Source organism: Chroicocephalus ridibundus, chromosome 1 (assembly GCF_963924245.1).
Source record: "Chroicocephalus ridibundus chromosome 1, bChrRid1.1, whole genome shotgun sequence".
NCBI lineage: Eukaryota > Metazoa > Chordata > Aves > Charadriiformes > Laridae > Chroicocephalus > Chroicocephalus ridibundus.
Window position 1 is genome coordinate 120,988,478 of NC_086284.1, and position 20,256 is coordinate 121,008,733.

Here is a 20,256-nt window from a genome sequence, read left to right on the forward strand (position 1 = left end):
AAGTAACCGTACTTGAAGAATTCATCACAAAAGTTATCAAATAAGTACTTACATCACCCACTTATGTCCACACATTTCCCATCTTGCGCTATTTCCATCTGAACAAATTACCAAGTAATACCACGAAACAGTCCCATGATATCTTTTTGAAATACACACTGCGATAGAAGGAGGAACAAGTACCTAAAGACAATCTTTTTTTGCTCAATGCACATCTTGCTTTCGTTTTATCCAGTAAGAGTGAGCTCTTCCTAGGGATTACATGCAGTGTGATGTATGTTCTAAAGAGAAGGCACCATATCTGTATAAGCCATATATGGCAAGTTTAGAACAGACTATTTTTGAAGCTCCAAAGAACCAGCGGTATTGCACAGTGTCCTCTGAAGAGGAAACAATGGTTAAATAGCACATCAGTCTGTAGCAGCACTTTTCCATTTCACAGTCTAGTGCACTCACCCCATGTGATGGGTAGGAGATCCATCCCAGCTCCCCTTGAATTGTTTTTGAATCCAGCAGATTAACTACAAAAGAAGACAAAATGAAGAGGAATGAGTTTCGTTTGCCTCCGTCCAGTTAACCTCAGTTACCCGTACCAAGAGACATGTTTATTTGGGGACCTTGTGAGCAGTTGATTTGTTCAGGTGGCCTGGCAGTTAGCTACAAAGAAGAAAAAAGACAGACAAATGAAAAGGATCGTCTTGTTTATCTTAAAACATGGTATGAACAGCAGACGGGGGAACTTTTCAAAACAAAAAAAGTGACAAAAAACAAACAATGGATCGCCCGGCCAAATTAATTACAGCAGGGGGTGGGAACAGAGCGCTTCTATCAGCTGCACAAACTACAGCATTTTCCCCTTGGATGCCTGAAATTTGGGTCACTGCATCTAACTACATAGGTGAGAGCTGAATATTTTAATCATTATGTGATTAAAGGTCTGTATTTGGCATATATAATTTTCTCAGAATACAGGAATAAATAATGAATGCTGATTAAAGTCTTTCCTGCAGTTCTTTCTTCCTTCTGATCTAATTTGTTCTCAAATTGTCTTGCAGTACTGAAGTGTTTTTCTAAATGTCATGTGTAACACATTAGACACAAAAGTAATTATTTACAATGTTACAAGTTCAGACAAACCTACTTTTAAAGAGGGCCATCAATTTATTGCTAATCTTGCTGTTATTTTTTTTTGAGGCATGCAACATTTTTCAGAGTAAGAAAGATTTTATTTGTAAACAGTCTGATACAGACATTTTCCAGTCAATCAAATCAGTGTTTTTATACCCATTTTGAAACATGACAGATAATTAAAATAAGTAAATGCAAATTAAAGGATAGTCACCTTTGGTGATTACTTGTTCTTTTTTTTTTTTTTTTTACAAGCTAAAACTAAAGTCTGTTCCTTATCCTGGCCTTATAGTCTCCAAGAGCTTAATCGCACAGCTCCCCAACTGCCCATTTCTTTATTAACATGAAGCAGAATAGCCGAATTGATACGAAGTATCATACAAAAAAATAGCCTCTATATAAATACACACCAATGAACTACTACATACACAACATGACAATGCTGTTCGCAAGTGCACCAATCTGTGCAACTTCAATATTTATTACCTGCCATTTGGGCTTACTTCCATTGTCCATCACTGCCCCCCCCCATTTTTTTTTTTTTCCTTCAATATGGAAATTATTGACAATGAGAAAAGAAATAAATCATAACATATGCAAGGGAATTTTAACACCTGAAAATGATGGATCTATTAGAGGTGGCTACCATAGCACTCTGAGCAGCTTCAGCTTCTATTTGTAAGCCTGAAGGGTTGTCACTGCTCCCAGAACCAGATAGTCTGGGTATTAGTGCTCAGAGAAAATAAAAGAATAAAACTAGTAAGGGAAAGAATGAGGGAAATTATCTATGAATCTGCTAAATTAAGCTATTTGTATTATTTCATCATGCTCCTTTTAATTGCTGTTTAATTTCGGACACCACTTTGAAAAAGAGAGCAAGGAAGGCATTATTTTTCCTGGTTTTGGGATGTACAGGAAGAGACACAGTAGGGAAAACCAGGTGTACAGTATTAGAAATAAGACCATGTTATAAACAACCATAAATACACACATATACATAAATATGTTTATCGACATTTGTGTGCACACACATTTGTGTTGTGTATGTGTACATGTGCAGTGATATATTACTGTGAGTGAGCTGCTCTGCCATGTATATGAATAAAAATGTTTCCCCCTGCAGTTACACACCCCTTTAAAAGAAAACAGTATTTTGAGATTTTACCTACATCAATAAACAAAAAATCATTCCTAATCTCACAGACAGAACATAATCCAATATTATGTATTTCTTAGCTCTGAATTTATCAATAATTAAATTTTCCATCACCTACACAAAGAAAAACCAGTCAGTCCCTTATTGAGTGCATAGGGCCCTAGGTAGACTATTCTGAAGCAAGGTTTGCATCTATAAAAAGGAAACACTAACAAAAATTCAAAAGGAAAAAGTGCACTTCTTGCTTTTGTGACTACAAATTCCCACAGATTATGGATCTCCTGGGATAAGACAGATATGTTTGTTGTGCGTCTGCAATACATAGTGGTGAAGGAAGTATGACTTCTGAGGTAAATTACTTGGCAAAAAGTTGCTAGGGCAAATCACTCAGGAGTAGACTTAAGTAATATATTTATTCTTTAAGAATGAGCTTCTTGAAAACATGATTGTAGCCACTCTGAAATTTATGAATTCAGTCCAAATTCATCAGCCTCATCTGGAAAAAATAAAGAGGCGACAGACTCACAACCTAGTGACAACTTCCCTCTCTGGACCTGCCAAGCAGCCTAGCAACTAGAGCATGCCCTCGAGGTGCAGAAGATCAGAATTCGGCATCACTGTCCATATCTCCCTATGCCACCTCCAGCACGCAACTGCCCACTGCCTGCCTATCCCTAAGAGCAGGGTTACCAGCTTACCTGGGGCTCCTGCAGGAAGCACCCACAGACATTACGATAGGGTCACGGCAGGCAATTAAATCTTCAGTGCAAGACACGTGCCCCACGACAGATAGATGCCTCAGCCATGGGGCAACTTCTGTTGCAATACATCGGGATCAAACCTGCAAAACAACTATTTTTTCCAGCCTCTCTCCTACATTCCACCTTCCTTATCTTCCTCATCTCCTTCAAACTGCCACCACAAGGGACACTATTTTTCCATGCTCATATATGTTTCACTACATTTCACAAATCCTTAGAACAGAGGTTTTCACACTGAGTACAGTAGGCTTCTAGTTCAGATGCAAGTCAGAGAATGCAAGTAGGTACCTAAAAAGAGTGGTATGAATGCTTCCATTACTGACAAAAAAAAAAAAAAATCAAAGCAAAGCTATGTTCCAGGCCTGTGACTTTATTAATAAGTAGTTTTGTGTAAACATATTTAGATGCTTTCATACTGCACAATCTTCCATTTCCTCCATTTCCCTTTGTGCAAGAAGGAACAAAGCTTGCCATGTCAAGTAACTATTTAATATCTAGCAGAATAAGATCAGAAAACGTTAAGTTCCTTCACCTATCTAGACACATGGTCTTCAGTGATTATAAAGACCACTTGTTCTTTTTTTTTTATTATTTTTTTTTGTGAAATGTCAAGAAATAAAAGACCAGGAGAGGCGAAAAAATACCACAAGAAAGAAAACATAATTATACTGACCCCGTAGATAACTGTCACTTTGCCCGGATGTCTTTATAATTTGCCTAGTAAAAATTATATTACAGGCAAGCAGAAACACAGAGACTGCCTGAGTGCTGAAATTGTTTAGAATCCAACTGATTTACATACAATGTTATTAAAAAATTTGGAAAAAAAATACTTTTCACCAAAAGTGTACTGTTCTTTAACAGTATCCAAAACTCAAAACATATTTTCTTTCAGGTAGTCACCTGAAAAAAACACCTCCGTCTCCCTGAAAAAAGCTTCTCTGACACTCACTTTTCCTGTGACTTCAATAGAGAGTTGTACACCTCGATAGAGAGCAGACAATTAATACAAAACTTACGTAGTCCCTAGACAAAAATGATAGGGAAGGGCAGTGTTACAATTTGTCATCATATGTCCCACCATTACATATTAATCTGGAAATTGAAGGAGAAAAATAGCATTTCCCTACACTAAGACTGAAGAAGTAGATAAAGAGTGGATTAGATGTTCATTGTCTGGGTTTTTTTTATTTTTTTTTTTTTTGCATAGATTTGCAGGGTTAGGTAAAGAGTGAAAAAGTAAAACTTTACACAAGCACTTGATTGGTACAATGACTCATTTCAATTTCTTTCAACCCTGATATATCCTCTAGCGTAAGAAAATTGTGCAACACAGTTCACAAAACTGACCTGACCAATCCATGAAGTGTATCATGAAGATACATTCAGTCAGATCATCATCATCAGGAATCTATCAGTGTGACTCACATTTTTCCATATACAATTAAAGTTAAATGAAAGCCGATGTTTCGGATGGATTTACCAGATGAAAGAGGGAACTGGAGAGAAGAGTTCAAACCTCTCTTGTGTCACTGTCCTGTGCAAGCTCCAGAAACACCAGCATGAAGGGAATTATACAACTTAAGAAAGGACAACAACAAAATAAGAGGTCAAGCTACTTTGTGGAGCAATACATTTTCATTGTTGCAAGTGTAACAACCAGGTATCCCAGAGCAACTGGCCCAGTGTAGAGCACAGCTATGCAAGCAACCGTAACTGCAGGTCAGGTATGGTCCTAACTCCGGAGACTGACTACCCACAACTCTCATGTTCTTAAATGGGGTATTCGGGGATAGAAGAGGATGGATTGGCATATTATGTCCCAAAAATAAAGCTAATGACTCTTCCTCCTTCCCATTACTGCTTTCCAGAAGACAGTGAAGAGGTAGTTTTACAACTCAAGCCACATGAGAGAGAATCAGGATTTCCAGGGTCTTTCTGAAGCTTAAGCATTTCTCACACAACTCGTTTACTCTCCTTTTATTTCCTCCTCCTGCAAAACTGTGTGAGTATCATTCTGCTAGCTCTTACAGAAAGCGCAGAGGTTGACCAGCCAGTTACTAAGAGTAACAAACTCGCTGAACAGTTTTGTTGCTATTGACAAATCTTTCCTACAGAATGCCTTGAAAAGGATCACTGGTTAGGCTAAGGAGACAGAGAGGAGTTCTCATAAAACAAGTTTAAATAAATAAAATGCTGTCTAATAATTTTGCTGTCCTGCATTGGTTCTCATAGTGTAATTAACTCTCTTTAAAACTAGTGGAGAATTTACTGGTATTAAAAGACCACACAAATTGAGAAACCACCACTTCTGGCCCTGAAAATCAGTGACTTGGTCTTTCCATACCACAGCCTTGCCCGCCGTACTGTACACTGCAGCTATTTCTGCCAAGTGTCAGCATACCAGCAAAACGCCGATTAAAAACATGTTCTCTTTTTAGAAGCAGTCTCCTGCCCAACTCTTCTGGCCTTCCCCATTCACAGCTGCAAGAGAAAGCATTATTAGTTCCCTCACTACGCATTTCTGCCCCGGGGGTAAAGATGAATCTCTTTCCAGCAACTGGAGCGGGGAGGTGGATGTGAAATGCAAAGCTTGCTCGCTCTCCTGTTCGTGGCATCAGGCAGAAGACCAATGAAGGCTCGGGTTGAATTTGACACACGGGCCTGCTCATGCTACCAGAGACTGCTTCCAGTTTGGGAGCCATGGCAGAGGGCCTGCTGCAAGGCTCGCTAACAGCAGGTTTCATCAGGAGTAATGTCAGTGAAAGAGAGAGAACTGTAAGACTAACAAGATACCTGAATACAGACTGAAAGCAGCAGCATTTCCAGAAACACGTGGAGCAGCGACCGCTACAATGAACTGAACACAGTATAAATACCTCCCCCAGTAAAAAGTAAACAAACAGATGTTGTACCAGGTAGAACCACCCCAAGATTCTCTCACTGCCTAAGAAACAGAGAGGAAAGCCTGCTAGGAGGCAACGTGCAGTATCTAAATAAGAACCTACAAACAACTTCACCACCAGGAAGCACTTCCAAATCATATTCTTTACAAAGCAAATAAAAAGCAATAGCCAATGAAGTAACATATATAAAATATTTTTTTCCTTCAACTAATTAACATTTCCAATTAAAAGTTAAAAAAAAAAACCCAAAGAACAAGAAACCACCACGTTTTTGTCTTTTCCTGTTTGGCATCAAACCGCCAGTTTAGAAATACACTAGTTACTTATTAAAAAAATGCCAACAAATGGGGAAAATTAAATTTGCTATGCAACCAAAAAAAAAAAAAAAATGGTGAATGCCCATAATTGAAACGTGTCATATAATCCTGAGCAGCAAAGAAAATACTTTGTGGCAGGAAGTCAGCCAAAACTTGGTTTTGGGGTGGGACAGAACGGAGTCAGCACAAACCCTGATGTACATTTTTAGAATGGTAGCCTCGTCCCGGTAAAGGGGACTCGCACCTGGATTTTCACCCTCCTGGGACTACAGATCTGAGTCTTTTCAACTCTCTGTTCCCCCAGCAGTGGTGAAAGTGAAATAAGAGTGGCAGCAGATCAGCTTTCTGTCTTTGGTTTATTCTGAGGCCAGAAACAACATCTCCAAACGGACAGACTGGGCCCAGGCAAGGCCAAAGCTGCACCTTGGTGCATTCACCATAATTGCCAACTAGGGTCAGCTATCATGCTGATGTTGCTGAAATCATGCTGAAGTTTGCTAAGGTAGATGACGAAATCTTTGGGAAGGGACAACAAATAAATAAGTAAAATCAGTAGATAAGAAACGACTCCATGAAGCATGCTAAGCAACAGAATACACTCTTCATGGAAGGGTGTCCAACAGTGAAGCCTGGTTTGGGGGCCTGATTTGCAGCTTGTCCATCAATAAAAGTCAAGTCTGCTGTAATTTTATGGTCCTGCATTTCTCCTCAAATGTTGTAGTGAAGATGTTGTTATTGCTCGGAAGAAAAAGATCTTAGCATAGGAGAGATGTTCTAGGCCTCCATCTACTAGCTCTGCTTTTAAAGCTTTGTCTCCTTCCAGCCTGGGACACTCTAGGAAGCGAAGTGACACAAAGCAACATAAAGTCAAGTCTCCTAAAACCAGCCAATAGAACGTACTTTGTAACACACACCCAACCCAAGTGCCAACAAAATTTGGCCCGTTTACTACACAACTCTTTTCCAAATGCAAGATTTCTCAGTGAGATTTCTGCTACAGCTCAAAACTAGACTACAGTCCTTCGAGAGGCACAATGCTGTGAGGTCTGCACTTTCAACCCTTCTTGCCTGTACCATTATACTGTACAATTTAAATATGATTTTGTGCAGAACATTCCAAATTTGGCAACTGTCATGCTCAATCTGTGGTTAAATTGCTGACTGAAGAACCTCACTAGGGTAGAGGCAAGAGATGAACAAACAAGGGAAAACCAAAGTGAATTAAAAAACCAGTTGTTCCGATACTGAACAGAGGAATCTTCACAAAAGAAGACTGGATAGCCCAAGCCTCCATTATTTTCATTTGAATGTTCACTGAATAACTGTTTCCAAAATTAAGAGACTGGGTTACAAATCTGAGATGAAAAGACAAAAGGCTAGCAATAAGTATCAAGTTACCCTGTAGATTATTGCTTCTATAGAACATATAAGGTTCCTGTATCAGTTTGGATTATTTGGCAAATTCTATTTTTATGGCAGTTACCCTCAGCTTTTGAAGAGGAAGAGTTTCATTTTCCTCCCAGATTCACTCTTTTCATCAAACACACTCCCCAAGAGCATCTGAGGCCAGATTTAGATACCTCGTTTTTTCCTCCAGCTGAATACTAAAGCAGCCAAAGCAGGAGCCTCACTGCAAGCTTCTCTCAAAAGGCTGCCACGAAGGAGGGAACGCAGGACAGTGATAAGCAATGCAGGAATGCCTATAAAGAGCATGGATTGTAAACTGCAAAACCAGAGCCGATCAGGGAGGCTCTATCACTGCATAGCAGCCCTCTCCCAGCATGAATGTCAATACTGCTAGGGACCAGCGGCACTCCTGTGCCCCCTTCACGGGGCCTCAGATGGTGCTAGCTGGTAGCCACAGCTCTACGTGCGCCTCAGCCCAGCCAGGCTGTCTCTTATCACCTGCATGCGACGCCGAGCAGAAGCTCTCCAACAGTCTTCCTCCTTTCGCGAAATATGGGGCCTGGGCAAGGAAAAGCAACAACGCTATCCTGGGTCTCCCAAACAGACAGGACAATGACAGTCAGGTCCAAAAATGAAAGCTTCACATGAGAGGTTTCAGAGAGCAAAACCGCAGAACTATACTGTTCCTTAGCAGACAAAACTGGAACTGATTTCAAAGCGGAAACCGAGTAAACATTTTGCTGCTACAAATCTTAGGAGTGTTCACGTAACACCAAAAGCTGTTCTCCCCCATCCTACTGTGGAGGGACTCCAAGCAATAGCTACGGCAATGCAACATACCTAAAGCATTCATCTTATGCGCTCATCAATCTGTACCGAGTCTATATATATATGCAGACACATGCAAACCTCCTACCTTAGCACCTTCCAGAAGTTATTCTGGCTACTGTAAAGAGAAAACAAAGACAAGCCATTTCTGCACCCATGATGACATATGAACTAACAGCTCTTTTTGTAGGAGTAAGGTGACAAATCTGTATGCTGCTTTTTCTCAGAGTACCTGTCTGCGTTATGTTGACAACCACCCATCCATTCTCATGGATGAACACAGACAAAACAGATTTTATTTCTTTTTTAGTAGTTTGAAACATGAGAGTTCTCTTGGTATTGTTAAAGTGGCGTAAAGCTCAATTTCCAAGTATGCAAAAACATATGACTGGTGGGCTGGAATGCAATGTTTATCAAAGGGGCCTAATAAGGTTTTGGTTTTATTAGGCTATTTCCTGTAAGTTGATATGTGCCAGTTCTTTTCATTAAGACAAGGATATAAAAATTAAAATGGATTAACCTAATGGGTTCCAAATTACTGTGTCGCTTTCACTTCTTTGCACTAATTTTTTTTTTAAAAGAGTTCCAATTGGTCCTTTTCCAGTACCTCCTACAAGAGGCATAAACCCTTAGATACCTGAATTGCTGTTCAGCTGAACTCACATTCAAATCCAAATTCTCCAAATTTCATTCTACGTTAATACTATAGAGTTAAATCTGACATCAGCGAAGCACAGTGTTACACATGCAAATGCAAAATGGGGGCCACTGTGTTAAAAGGGAGTTTAACTTGCAAAACCCACGGCGCAGGAAGAAGAAAAAAAAAAATTATACCAGAAATTAAGGATGAGATTCAGTTACCTAAACCCATCCACTTCAGTATATAAGCGTCCCAGGGCAGATGGGGCAGCAATAGAAGTGGGTCTCTTGCAGGATGTGGTCACGTTTGCCAGTCCTGTTGGCTGCCCAACTCCTGAGGCACATAAAATGGCACCATATGCCTATGTCTAGACAAAACTCAACTGCAAACATTACTCAATTTTAATAAGCTCTAAAGCACTTCTCAAAAGGGCTTACACACAACTAAGTCTTTTTACTTCTGCGTTCCTCCTCCCTTGGGAAAAAAATAACATTCAGCATTCACTAGTTCTGCAGAATTGAGCTCTCCGGAGACCTGATAGAGTTGGGGTCTACCACAGTGTCACAAAGATCCCCCTTAGGATGGCTTCTAGCAATTTAAAGGGGAAAAAAGATGTTGCAACATAGTGTCCATGTTCACTTAAGATAAACTGAGAATTCAAAACCTAGTATGACATGCTCTGTTTCTAGAATTCTAGACACTAAAAAGTGACATGGTAAATACACCTGGGCCCACGCAGCACCCATGACTAAAAGTTCCTAAGTTGCCACAAATTTTACTGCAGTTCAAAGGTATTCAAGGCCCTGAAATCACCAAAAATCACAGCAAATAATTAATACCTCTTTGAGGACAGAAATTTTTGAGACAGGGACCAGAGCATAAGTCCAGCAAACAATCATTCGTCAAAAGGGCTGTGATACCCCCAGAGTGAATGAGCCGGCAGCATGCCACAACTCAGAAAAAAGTCCCTACTTTTACGAAATTCCTTGCATGAGACACAGAAAAATAAAACCCTTGCAATATAGCTGTGTTGTGTTTGGTTGTGGGCTGTTTCATTTGTTTGTTTTTTTTAAGTTTGAAACACAGAAGTTAAGACGTGTAAAAAAAATTCGGAGAATCCTAAGTGCTGTATTTGGAAAGCCACCTACTCAGGTGTGCCCTGACAGTTTTGTCAAGCTTTTCATCTCTGCTTCCACGAATCAAGGGCTTCAGCTTGCATGGGCTATGAAACGCTTAGGTCCTTACACAGCTACTCCACAGATAAAATAAACCCACAGAGCAAATGACTAAACATCTCCGTGCAAATTGGGGGAGTAAAATGCCAATAGCATAAGAAATCTCCTCAAATGTCATGTTGAGAAAATCAAGATGCTAAAACCAGTTTTATTTTCCAATACAGTGATGTCACCAACATGATATTTTCATTGTTTGCCAGGTTAACAGAATTTATGGAGGTAATTAATGCAGAACATGTGTGCTGAGCTATCCATATGAAAAATGGAATTGCCCCTGACTTCATTTGCTGCCTTTGCAACCAAAACCCCACTAACATCTTTTTTCACTATTTCCATATGTGAGAAATACAAATATTTATAACAAAGGTAAATGCCTAAATGACTCTTCTATTTCCATCTACCCATGAGGCAGTTTCTCAGACCCCTGTCTTCTACTTATTTCTCTACTTCCATTCCCTCCTCACAAACAGCTCTAGTTTCCGTTATGTTCCACAAACTAAGCATGTTCCTCACACCTCTTCTCCCGAATTACTCTCCTTGGTTAGCATGGACAACTTCTGCTTTGATTTCTCAGATGCCCTCTGTCCAGCTTTAACCCAGCTTTCGGGATCAACACAACCAACTAACCATGGAAAAACCAATGCCATTAAACATGTAATTCTTTTCCTGTGTCTTTTTTTTTTTTTTCTGGGCATATACAGGATCAAAGCAACTCCCTTCTGGGAAACAGCATTTACTAAGAAGGAATGGACACGCGGTTCCTCCCAGCCACTGAGTAGGGAAAAGAAAAGATGATCTTTGCCTTCTACTCTTCATAGCTGAATGTTGATTTATGGGAAGGAAGAGAGAGAAGAAAAAGCACAGGCATGAGAGAAAAGACTGCAGGGCAGTGTGGGTGGGCACACTGGGAACAAAATAGACTGATGAGGTTTCCCTAGAGTTGGGTTATCTCTAAATGGTTTGGGTGAGCACTGTACAGTCTCCATAGCCGTAACCACATTCTCCAGGAAAACTGAACTCTCGACCACTGCTAGGACATTTGCTCTCCAAAGTAAATCTTATGTGGGAGAAAAGTTTTTGCTAGATAAGTCCTTCACCATCTCAGAACCTATTTTGACATAAATGCCTTAAGTGGGTGTTCTCCACAGCTGGATATGAACTTTAAGGCTGGACAGACATAATTTTGTTTTCTTTATTTTATTATTTTTATAGAAAGCACTGTTACAGAAAGATTAAATAGAATAGTAAAAATGCCTCTACCCTGTCTTAACTGCAGGCTCTGTTGAAATTCACCACTGGTAAATCATAGTCATAAGCTTACTAATATAAACAAAGCTTACACTTTCAGGGAGGCAAGGAATTTCTTAATTTGTGCTTTGCGCAGTGTTCAGACCATTGTCAGCACTGAATTCTGGGTTCCTAACACTGACATTAATCGGAGGAAGCATGGAATTCCGTCTGATTTTTCTAAGATTCGAGTCCAACTTTCAGTTCATCTCTGCCTACCTATCCTCTTCCTTTAATCCTTCTCTCCCCCTCCAAAAGAGATCCCTCAGAAAGCCTTGCCTCTCCACAAATCAACCAGAGCAAACACCCTCTAGCTGCCTTCCAGCTTCTCAAGAGCTAAATCAAGAAACCCAGTGTCACTCGTTGCTATTTGTTACTGCCTAAAATTTGAGGGAAGCCTACTGTAGACCAAAATATATTTTTGTGCTTTAATTATTATTTATTTAAATGGTAACTCGTCACTCTAGGGTTTTTTTGGTTTTTTTTTTTTTTTTTTTTTTTTTTTTTACAAACCCCTCCTTTCTTAGGCACTGACTTAAAAGTTTTAGTTTTTAATTATTAGCAGGGTTTTTTTAATTACTATTTTAAAAAATAAAAGAAATCAATGCAATGCAAACCTTTCCATCCAAATATAGATATAAAAATGGTATGAGAAACCAGCTGGAAGCAAACAAAAAAACGGACACCATTCCCACACCTTATTACACTAAACTGCCCTGACTGAACCTTAACATTCATCCTATTGTTCACTTAATTGCTAGCAAGTTTCAACCACTGTTCGTTTGGTCTGCTATTCTTCTTTCATCAATATTTTTCCAGCAGATTAATGGGATTTTCCTCCATATTTTGCCTGAAACAGCAGGACACAGTAGTTTAATGAAAAAAAAAAAAAAAAAAAGGAGTGTGGCACTAACGTTTCTGCTTACAGTGTGTCTGGTTTAATAACATCTCTGCAAATTTAAGGCTGTACATGCTGGTGTTTCATTCAGGCTACCCGTCACTCTCAGACTGGAACTTTTTTGTCACCGTCCCAAGATTTCTTTCAGGCAGGATTATCTTTATTTCTACATCTTTATTTCTTTCACTCATTCACTGCAGAAATTTAAAAGGAATCTTCAGTTCAAAGGACCAAATTTTAATCTTAGATCAGTTTCACACTGCAAAATGAGTACTGACGCTGCAAAACCAGTACTCGTGCGAGGATTTATCAAGCAACTAAGAAACTAAGAAGCACAAGACTACCAGTGGGGAATACAATCCTAACTCAGCAAATTACTACCACGTTCTGCTTCCAAAATTACACCACTGGGAGTTCATATCTAATCTTCTGAATTAAACTATTTTCTTTTAAGTTTTGGTTCTTGTTTAGATCAACTTAAAAATAAAAAAATAAAATAAAATAAAAGCTACTGCTCTAAAGCGTTTATGGAAATAAGGGCTACACCACTGCAGTGAATTTTTAGCAAAATGTATCACTTAACAAATCACATGGATTTGTAAACAAAACTTCTTCTGTTTCACTGTATCATTTCTTATTGCAAGGCTCTTCTTCCTCACACACATATTTTCAACAATGCTTCAGCAAATCAAACAATATTTTTTTCATGGGAAAGGAAATGTTAAAAAAAAAAATAATATTAAAAATCCCTACATCTCACCCCAGAAAAACAATTCTTTGGATGCTGCAATTATCTTTTAGAAAGGTGATGGGTTAGTGGGATCCCTCTGCCCCACCTCTGAAGTTTTATCTAACATCTCTGGACAAGTCCAGTCAATTTTGCACTTTAGGGTATCAAAATGACCTTTCTGTGTTTCAATACCAGCTCCGCTGAGTAGAGCTTTGAACTTTAACAAGAGTAAGGACATGATTATATCTCCACTTATTTCAATTTTTTTTTTTTTAAGAGAAATCAAACATCAGCTACAAAGCGGTGGTACCTACGTGAATTGTAGGTACCCTATGGAACTAACTCAGGCTCGGTACAAAAATCTACAAATGGTACAGTTGTATTCGGTAACAGCTCTGTAGTGACCCTCACTGGTGATAAAATCCAGAGCTCTGAAAACAAGAAAATGAACACCTGCATCCGTATTTCTAAACTTTCATCAAGTGGGGATTACAAGAACAAGAGCCATTACATACGCTCCTAGAGGAAAACTTACAAGTTCCCCAACAGAATCAAAAGTAAGTATACTAATAGCAATTTACTTAACTCCGGCGGATAATTAAAAAAAAAATAAAACTAATTTGTACATCTTCCCTGATGGGAATGAAAAATTTCAGTTCAATCAGCAAGCACTCCTGATTTGCAAAGATTTCACGTAAACAACTGTTAAACTTAGGGAGCCTATTATGTGTTTAATGCTTTCCCTCCTGGTAGTGCCTCTGAAGCCTGACTTCCCGAGGCTGAGAGTACAGAAGAGTTCTAAGCCGTTTCTATGCCCTGACTGCTTCGCTGGGTAACAAATACGCTGTATCCAAATTACCTGCAATAAGAATTAATCGCTGTGTCCAATTTGGACATCTTTGTATTTCAAACATCTGCTTTAAGTTTGCTGTAGACAACATAGTGATTTTTCTTTTTAATACACTGTATTGAAATCAGCAGTAAGTCAAGACAAACTTCAGACAAACAGAAAATAAATTATTCCGTGTGTTACAGCCTGCTATCAAAAATGTTGTCAGTAAATAAGGAATTTACCCAACTTACTTCTCCTGTTGCACAGGATTTTAAAAACATCATGGTGTGAATTTTAAAACATGTTCATTATTTGTCTAATCATACAGCTTAGGATTAAGCACAGAAGCTTTGAATAAAACACAGCTGTATGAAAAACAGCCCCCTAGACCCCCATGACTCTGAGCTTTCTGAAATTGAATTTTAAAAGGTATCACATTCAGATTGCTAAACCTACGTTTAACTTCCTTTGCAGATAAACGCTCAAGAGCAAGCTGGAGGCACCAGCAGGAATTGTGTCACGATAAATAAAGACTTATCCTGACCTAACGACACCTGACATACAGTGAGGAGAGATTGGTAAAAAGCATTTCCCCGTGCAATCCCTTTTGATTCTCCTGAGAAGTTCCTAGTACTGCCAGCCTTTCCCGAAATTACATGCCAAAGTTGGGCAGGCATTTTGCTCCACGTGCAAACACCGCATTTTCAAAACCACGCCAAGAGCCCTCGTTACTACAAAGGCACAGTAAGTCGTCTTTAGCGACTTTAAGTGTTAACAGAGACCAGCCCAGATAAAATGGTGCATTTAATTCCGCAGTTACGCAAAGTTCTGAGATAGTAATCAATGAATAAAAGACAAAACCACATCTCCAAATCCAATACAGACTGAAAAGAGAGGCTGATTGGAACCTTCTTGCTATAAACCAAAACAGACACTATTTGAAACCAAGTACTGTAAGCAGATTTACTGTATTGATCTTTTGGTAGCTGTGTTCGCAAGAAATTAATTTTATGCTAGATTGAGAGGTTACAAGAAGTTTCCTGTCTGCGCAGTCAAAATATTATTGAAGCAATTCAGGTTGTCAGTAAAAGCTTAAACAAATTTGCTGATAATCCTGTTAATGACCTAGGTCAAGTGTTAACTGTTGTGGGTTATAAAACAGTGAAATTAAGGTTGCTGGTACCCTCAGGCGGGCAATATAGTTACAGAAGAGAATGAGGAAAAATTATTAAATTACAGAATGATATAGCTCATTCGATTTCTTGATACCGTAGGAATTATTCAGAAAGAAATTGCATCCTTCTAAGAAAAAACCCACAATCCTCCCTAAGCGGAAAATATCCAACAGAACAGAAGAGCAGAACATGTGGTTTCTATGCACCTACGGGGTTTGGTTTGCAACTTCAAACTGGAAAAGTCAGATGTTAAATCTTCCTGACATTTTCCTGCCTCGCAGAAAATGGCACACACCTTACCACTGCACATAGATAAATCTGAACTTTAGAGAACCTTCTTGAGCTCCTGTGATTACGTAGGTAAAATGCATGCAGCTTTGCGATCAGCTCGGAAGACAGTTTAAAAATAAACTCAGTGGAAAATTTTACACTTCATCAAGAAAAAACTCGAAATAAAACTTCTCTGGGATGAAGCAAATTAACAAAAGCTCAAGCATTCCAAGAAAAAAAGAAAAAAAAAAGGACTGCATTTAACACCACAAAGTGAAGTAAGCCAACAACTTGCCTTCAGCCCCTCTTTCATCCTTTTCTCCCTTCATTCCATCCACTTCCATTGCAGCATTAGTACTAACTCAGACTGTCATCAGTTTTAATATTAATAGTAAATGTTAACTGAAGTTGTATTTAAAAAACAGAAATAATTCTTTCAAGTCAAATCAATTTAGGAAATATTACTGGTAACTCTGAACATACTCTTGTAAAGTGCTTATTGCAACATATGCGTCCCCCAGAAGTTAGACAAAGCTATATAAACGCGCCAAAAATTAGTTCCATCCTTTCTTAAAATAATCTATGAGGAGAATTTCAACAGTAGCTTTAATAAAAAGTGTAGGAAAAAAAAAGCATACATTTTTATCTATATACAAATGCTAACAATCTCTATCTGAAGCATATCTTTTTTCATTTCTCAGTAGTGGAAAATGAAAAGTTTTCTAAATACCCCACAGAAACGCAGAAATGTCTATCTCTAGTTTTGTGAGGAACTTAATGGTAATGAAGTAAGCGAAGTGGTGAGAAAAAGATTATTTAAAAGAGGAAAACATGATCTTCTGACATGATTTAAAGCTGCATGCTAACGCTTGATTGTCAAACAAATTAGCACGTCAGCAAATTATAATAATTCAGATTTCTAAACTCACATGGTCATCCTAAATATGCTCTAAATAAATAAAAGAATGACTGAGATTTCCTAAGTGGGGGGAGGAGGGGAAGGAGTCCTTTAAAGTTTATCTCATTTTTAAAAGGAGCTGTCAGTGATTTTTTGTTTGGTTTTTTTTTTTTTTTTGAAAGGAATAGCAAAATACATACTTCAAAAAAGTAAGCATGCAAAAGTGGGTTACTGTCTGGTTACTGCATTTATACTGTTGTTTCCCTAGTCATTTTCAAAATATTGACCATATCGCACAAGTTCTTGAAGCTGAAAAGAGAGAACGGAAGCAGCATCTGCTGAAAGCAAGACTTGGACAAGTATACTTAATGTGTGCGCATTCAGTGTGATACCAATTTTTTTTCTCCTTTTTCAATTCCCAGTACCAGTGATTTTAAACAAAGAAACAAAAAAGTGTTTTTTTGCAAACTAGAATGCTCTAATATCTTTTTTGCATAATTAGTCTCAGTTTAGAGACTGTGACTGTCTCCCACTGCCATGGAGGCAGAGCTGCTCCGCTGACTGACAGAACTACATACATTCCCAAAAAGCTTTTAATAATAAGACAAGAGTAACCCCTACCAACGCTCTTGTTTTCATTTCTGAAAATCATTTGTGAAAGATGACAATATTTACAAAATAGCATATATCTGGAGGCTTAAAAGTGACCAAATATTAAAAGCACATTCTTTTAAGCAACCTATAAAGCACTGTGCATGCAAAACAAATTTACATAAAACATATAAATAGATGATACATCGCTCTTCTGGTATGGTGGTACCACAGCTTTCTTCCTAGCAATGAAACCACCTGATACAAGATTATCCAGGACTTATAAAGTTTGAATCTTTCTGTTTTTATATATATATTTTCTTTCTTTTTCCTTCCAAAAATCATTTAAAGACGTCATCTCACTGCCTTATCCCGCAAGCACCCAGAATATCAATAAGTACATCAGCATTATTTGTACAGGAGAAATTATTGTTCTAACACCTTTGATATCTGCTTCTCTACACAAACGCTACAACTCAAGCAGGTGCAAGTTTTACAGGATTGTTTGATGCTAGAAGTTCTTCACAACCTTTGGCCTCTAGATTTTATCCCTAAAGATGATTACACTGGACATCCTGGTCATTCCGACTGCCTCCACTGTGCAAGTGAGCAAAAGCTGCAATTTTTTTTTCTATAGGGAAAGGGCAATTTTATCACTTTTTTTAAAAGTATTTCAATTACTTTTCCAAACAGTGTCTAGCGGTCATTATTTTTCCCCAAAATCTAATGTGCGTTTTCAGTAAATGTCATCTTAAAAATTAACCATAGCAAAGAAGAAGAAAACACTCCTGCTTTGTTTCCGAAAATTTACACACATTCACATACTCACACACCATTTTAACAGATTTAAAAAAAAAAAAAAACACAACAGATATGAAAAAGCTACCGAACCAAAACGGGGTTTTACAGGGGAGTGAGCTTCTTTTTTTATATTAATTAAAAGTTTTGAAACACAGGACGACTAACGGAACCGCCACCCTACACACATAAAAGGGCTCCCAGCTCACTTATCGCTGGGGTGAGGGAGACGGGGGGGGTAGCCGTTAGCCTTTATAGCTTATTTTTAATTAATTAACAAGCGGATCTGATTCCTACCGCTGTCAGCCCAGCTACTTGAGGCTACAAACGAGGAAGCGGCTCGCCCTGACCGCGGGGACGCCGGGCACCTGTCGGGGGCTTCGGTCCCCCGGCTCTGGCGGGGAGGAGACGGGACCCTGGCCGCTGCCGGTCCGCGATGCGCCCCCCCCCGCCCCACCTCGCCCCCGGGCCCTGCGGCTCTCCGCGCATCGCCCCGCCGCAGCCCCGCGAAGGGCCGGGGCACGGCACCGGCCGCCCTTCCCTTCGCCAACTTTCCTCGGGGGCGGGAGGGGCGGCTGCTCTCTCCCCTCCGCCCCCACCCCCCCTTCCCCAGCACCGCACCGGGCGGCGGCCGCTCCTTGCGCAGCGGTGAGCGGGGCCGCTCTGCCGGAGCGCAGGGCGAGGGAGAGCCCGCCCTGTGGTCCCGGGGCGAGGAGCCGCTGCCGCCCGGGACCACCTTAACCGGAGGGGAAAAAAAAAAAAAAAAATTTAAAAAGGGAAAAATAAATAGGAAAAGGGGGGGTGGGGGCGAGAAACGTGAGAGCGCGCAGCGGGTCCCCCCACCCACCCGTCCCCGGCGGGACCCGGCCGGGCCGCGGCTCACCTTCGTTGCCGGGGCGGGCGCTCAGACGCCCGGCGGCGCCGAGGGCAGCGCAGAGCAGCAGCGGCAGCAGCGGCGGCAGGCGGCGGCGGTCCATGTCGGCGGGGCAGCGGGCAGGCAGAGCCGCATGTCTCCGCGCCGCATGCCACCGCTCCGCTCCGCGCTGCGCCGCGCCGCCGCCGGCACCGGGACCATGCCCCGCGCTGCGCCCGCCCGCCTCCGCGCTGCGCCCGGGAGGGGCCGCCCCCGCCCGGCCCGGCCCCGCCGCTGCCGCCACCGCCTCCGCCGCGCCGCCCCGGGCCCTAGCGCCGCCCCGCCCACCTGCCTGCCCGCCGGGAGCGGGGGTGTGCGGGGTTGGAGGTGGGGGGAGCTCCCGAGTAGGTTTTCCGCGGGACTTGCGCGCTCGGAGGTAGGGGAGAGGCGGGTGCCGAACTCCCGACGGTGCAAAGCAAAGACGGGGGGAGGGGAAGAGCGGAACTGCCGCCTGAGCCCGAAAAGATGCCCGGTGGAGTGCGGTGGGGTGACTGCAGCACGGGATGAGACACAAGTCACATAAGTCGGTATCCTGGGTGGGGTGTTTTATCCAGCTACAAGCCGACCATGGCCAATTACCGCTCTTTCCTAGGCTGAATACAACTGCAAAGTAGCAGTCAAGCCTTTGGAGCTTCAGCGTGCAGCTGTAGCAGGCTCAGTAGAAAAATGCCAGTTACATCATTCAGCCCTTTGCTGCCCACGGTGACTCCAGCCTGGTCTGCTTCACGCGGGACCGTAAATCCCACCCCAAAGAACAGACTTACTTGGACCTCACTAAAGCAAACTGGAGCCTTGGCGGTGGTAGGGGCCTCCTCCCAGCGGCTGCTCTCTGTAGGGATGTGCTGCTTTACTCTAGAAGTTACCATTAAAATGTGTATTTTCATAACATCTTCTACATGTGCGCACCTTACCTCCAGTCCTCTCAGCCCATCACAGGCCCCAGAGTACCTGTCAGATCAGAGGGCAGAGCAGCAGGCAGGCAGTACTGCTCTTCCACCGCTCCCAGGAGGAATCACTGCAGAGCAGTGCTTCCCAAGCTTCCCCTTCTGTGGATCATTTCTTCAGAAAATGGACATCTTGCCTCCCAAGTGGCTCGTTTTGGGTCTCCAGGGCCACCCAGCATGGTTCTGTGGAAATATTTATAAATGAGAAAATATTTGAATAATATTTAGGTCAAATAAATATTTTACTCCAAACCACGTAGTAAGAGTTCTTGCTCTGAATGCGTATGCTGTCTGCACAGACAGCAAGCAACAGGCTGGGAGGAAAGCAGCCTTCGGCAGCAGATGTGGAAGTACAGGGCAGAAGGAACATGAAAAGTCTTTGATGCCACAGGAACTGGTTTCACAAACCGCTATGTTAAACACCCAAACAACCTTCCTTTTCATGAATGCAAAAGAATTGCCCTGTGTGTACACAGGTTCTCAGAGTCACCGGTATCAGCAGGACAGCTGAGAGCTGCTGCCCCCAGCATCCGAGCTCCGAG

General features: G+C 41.1%; 1 protein-coding gene across 3 annotated transcripts in view; it reads right to left on the minus strand.

The window, feature by feature from the left end:
• Positions 1 to 19,023, minus strand: part of EPHA3 (EPH receptor A3) — a 234,489-nt gene extending 215,466 nt beyond the window's left edge. For all 3 annotated transcript variants that reach the window (XM_063348961.1, XM_063348952.1, XM_063348969.1), the window contains exons 1-2: positions 18,741 to 19,023; positions 457 to 521 (exon numbers count right to left, since the gene is read on the minus strand). In XM_063348961.1, coding sequence (XP_063205031.1) covers positions 457 to 521; positions 18,741 to 18,834 — 159 coding nt within the window. In that variant the 5' untranslated portion in view covers positions 18,835 to 19,023. The remainder of the gene's footprint in view (positions 1 to 456; positions 522 to 18,740) is intronic.
• Positions 19,024 to 20,256: the final 1,233 nt, after the last annotated feature.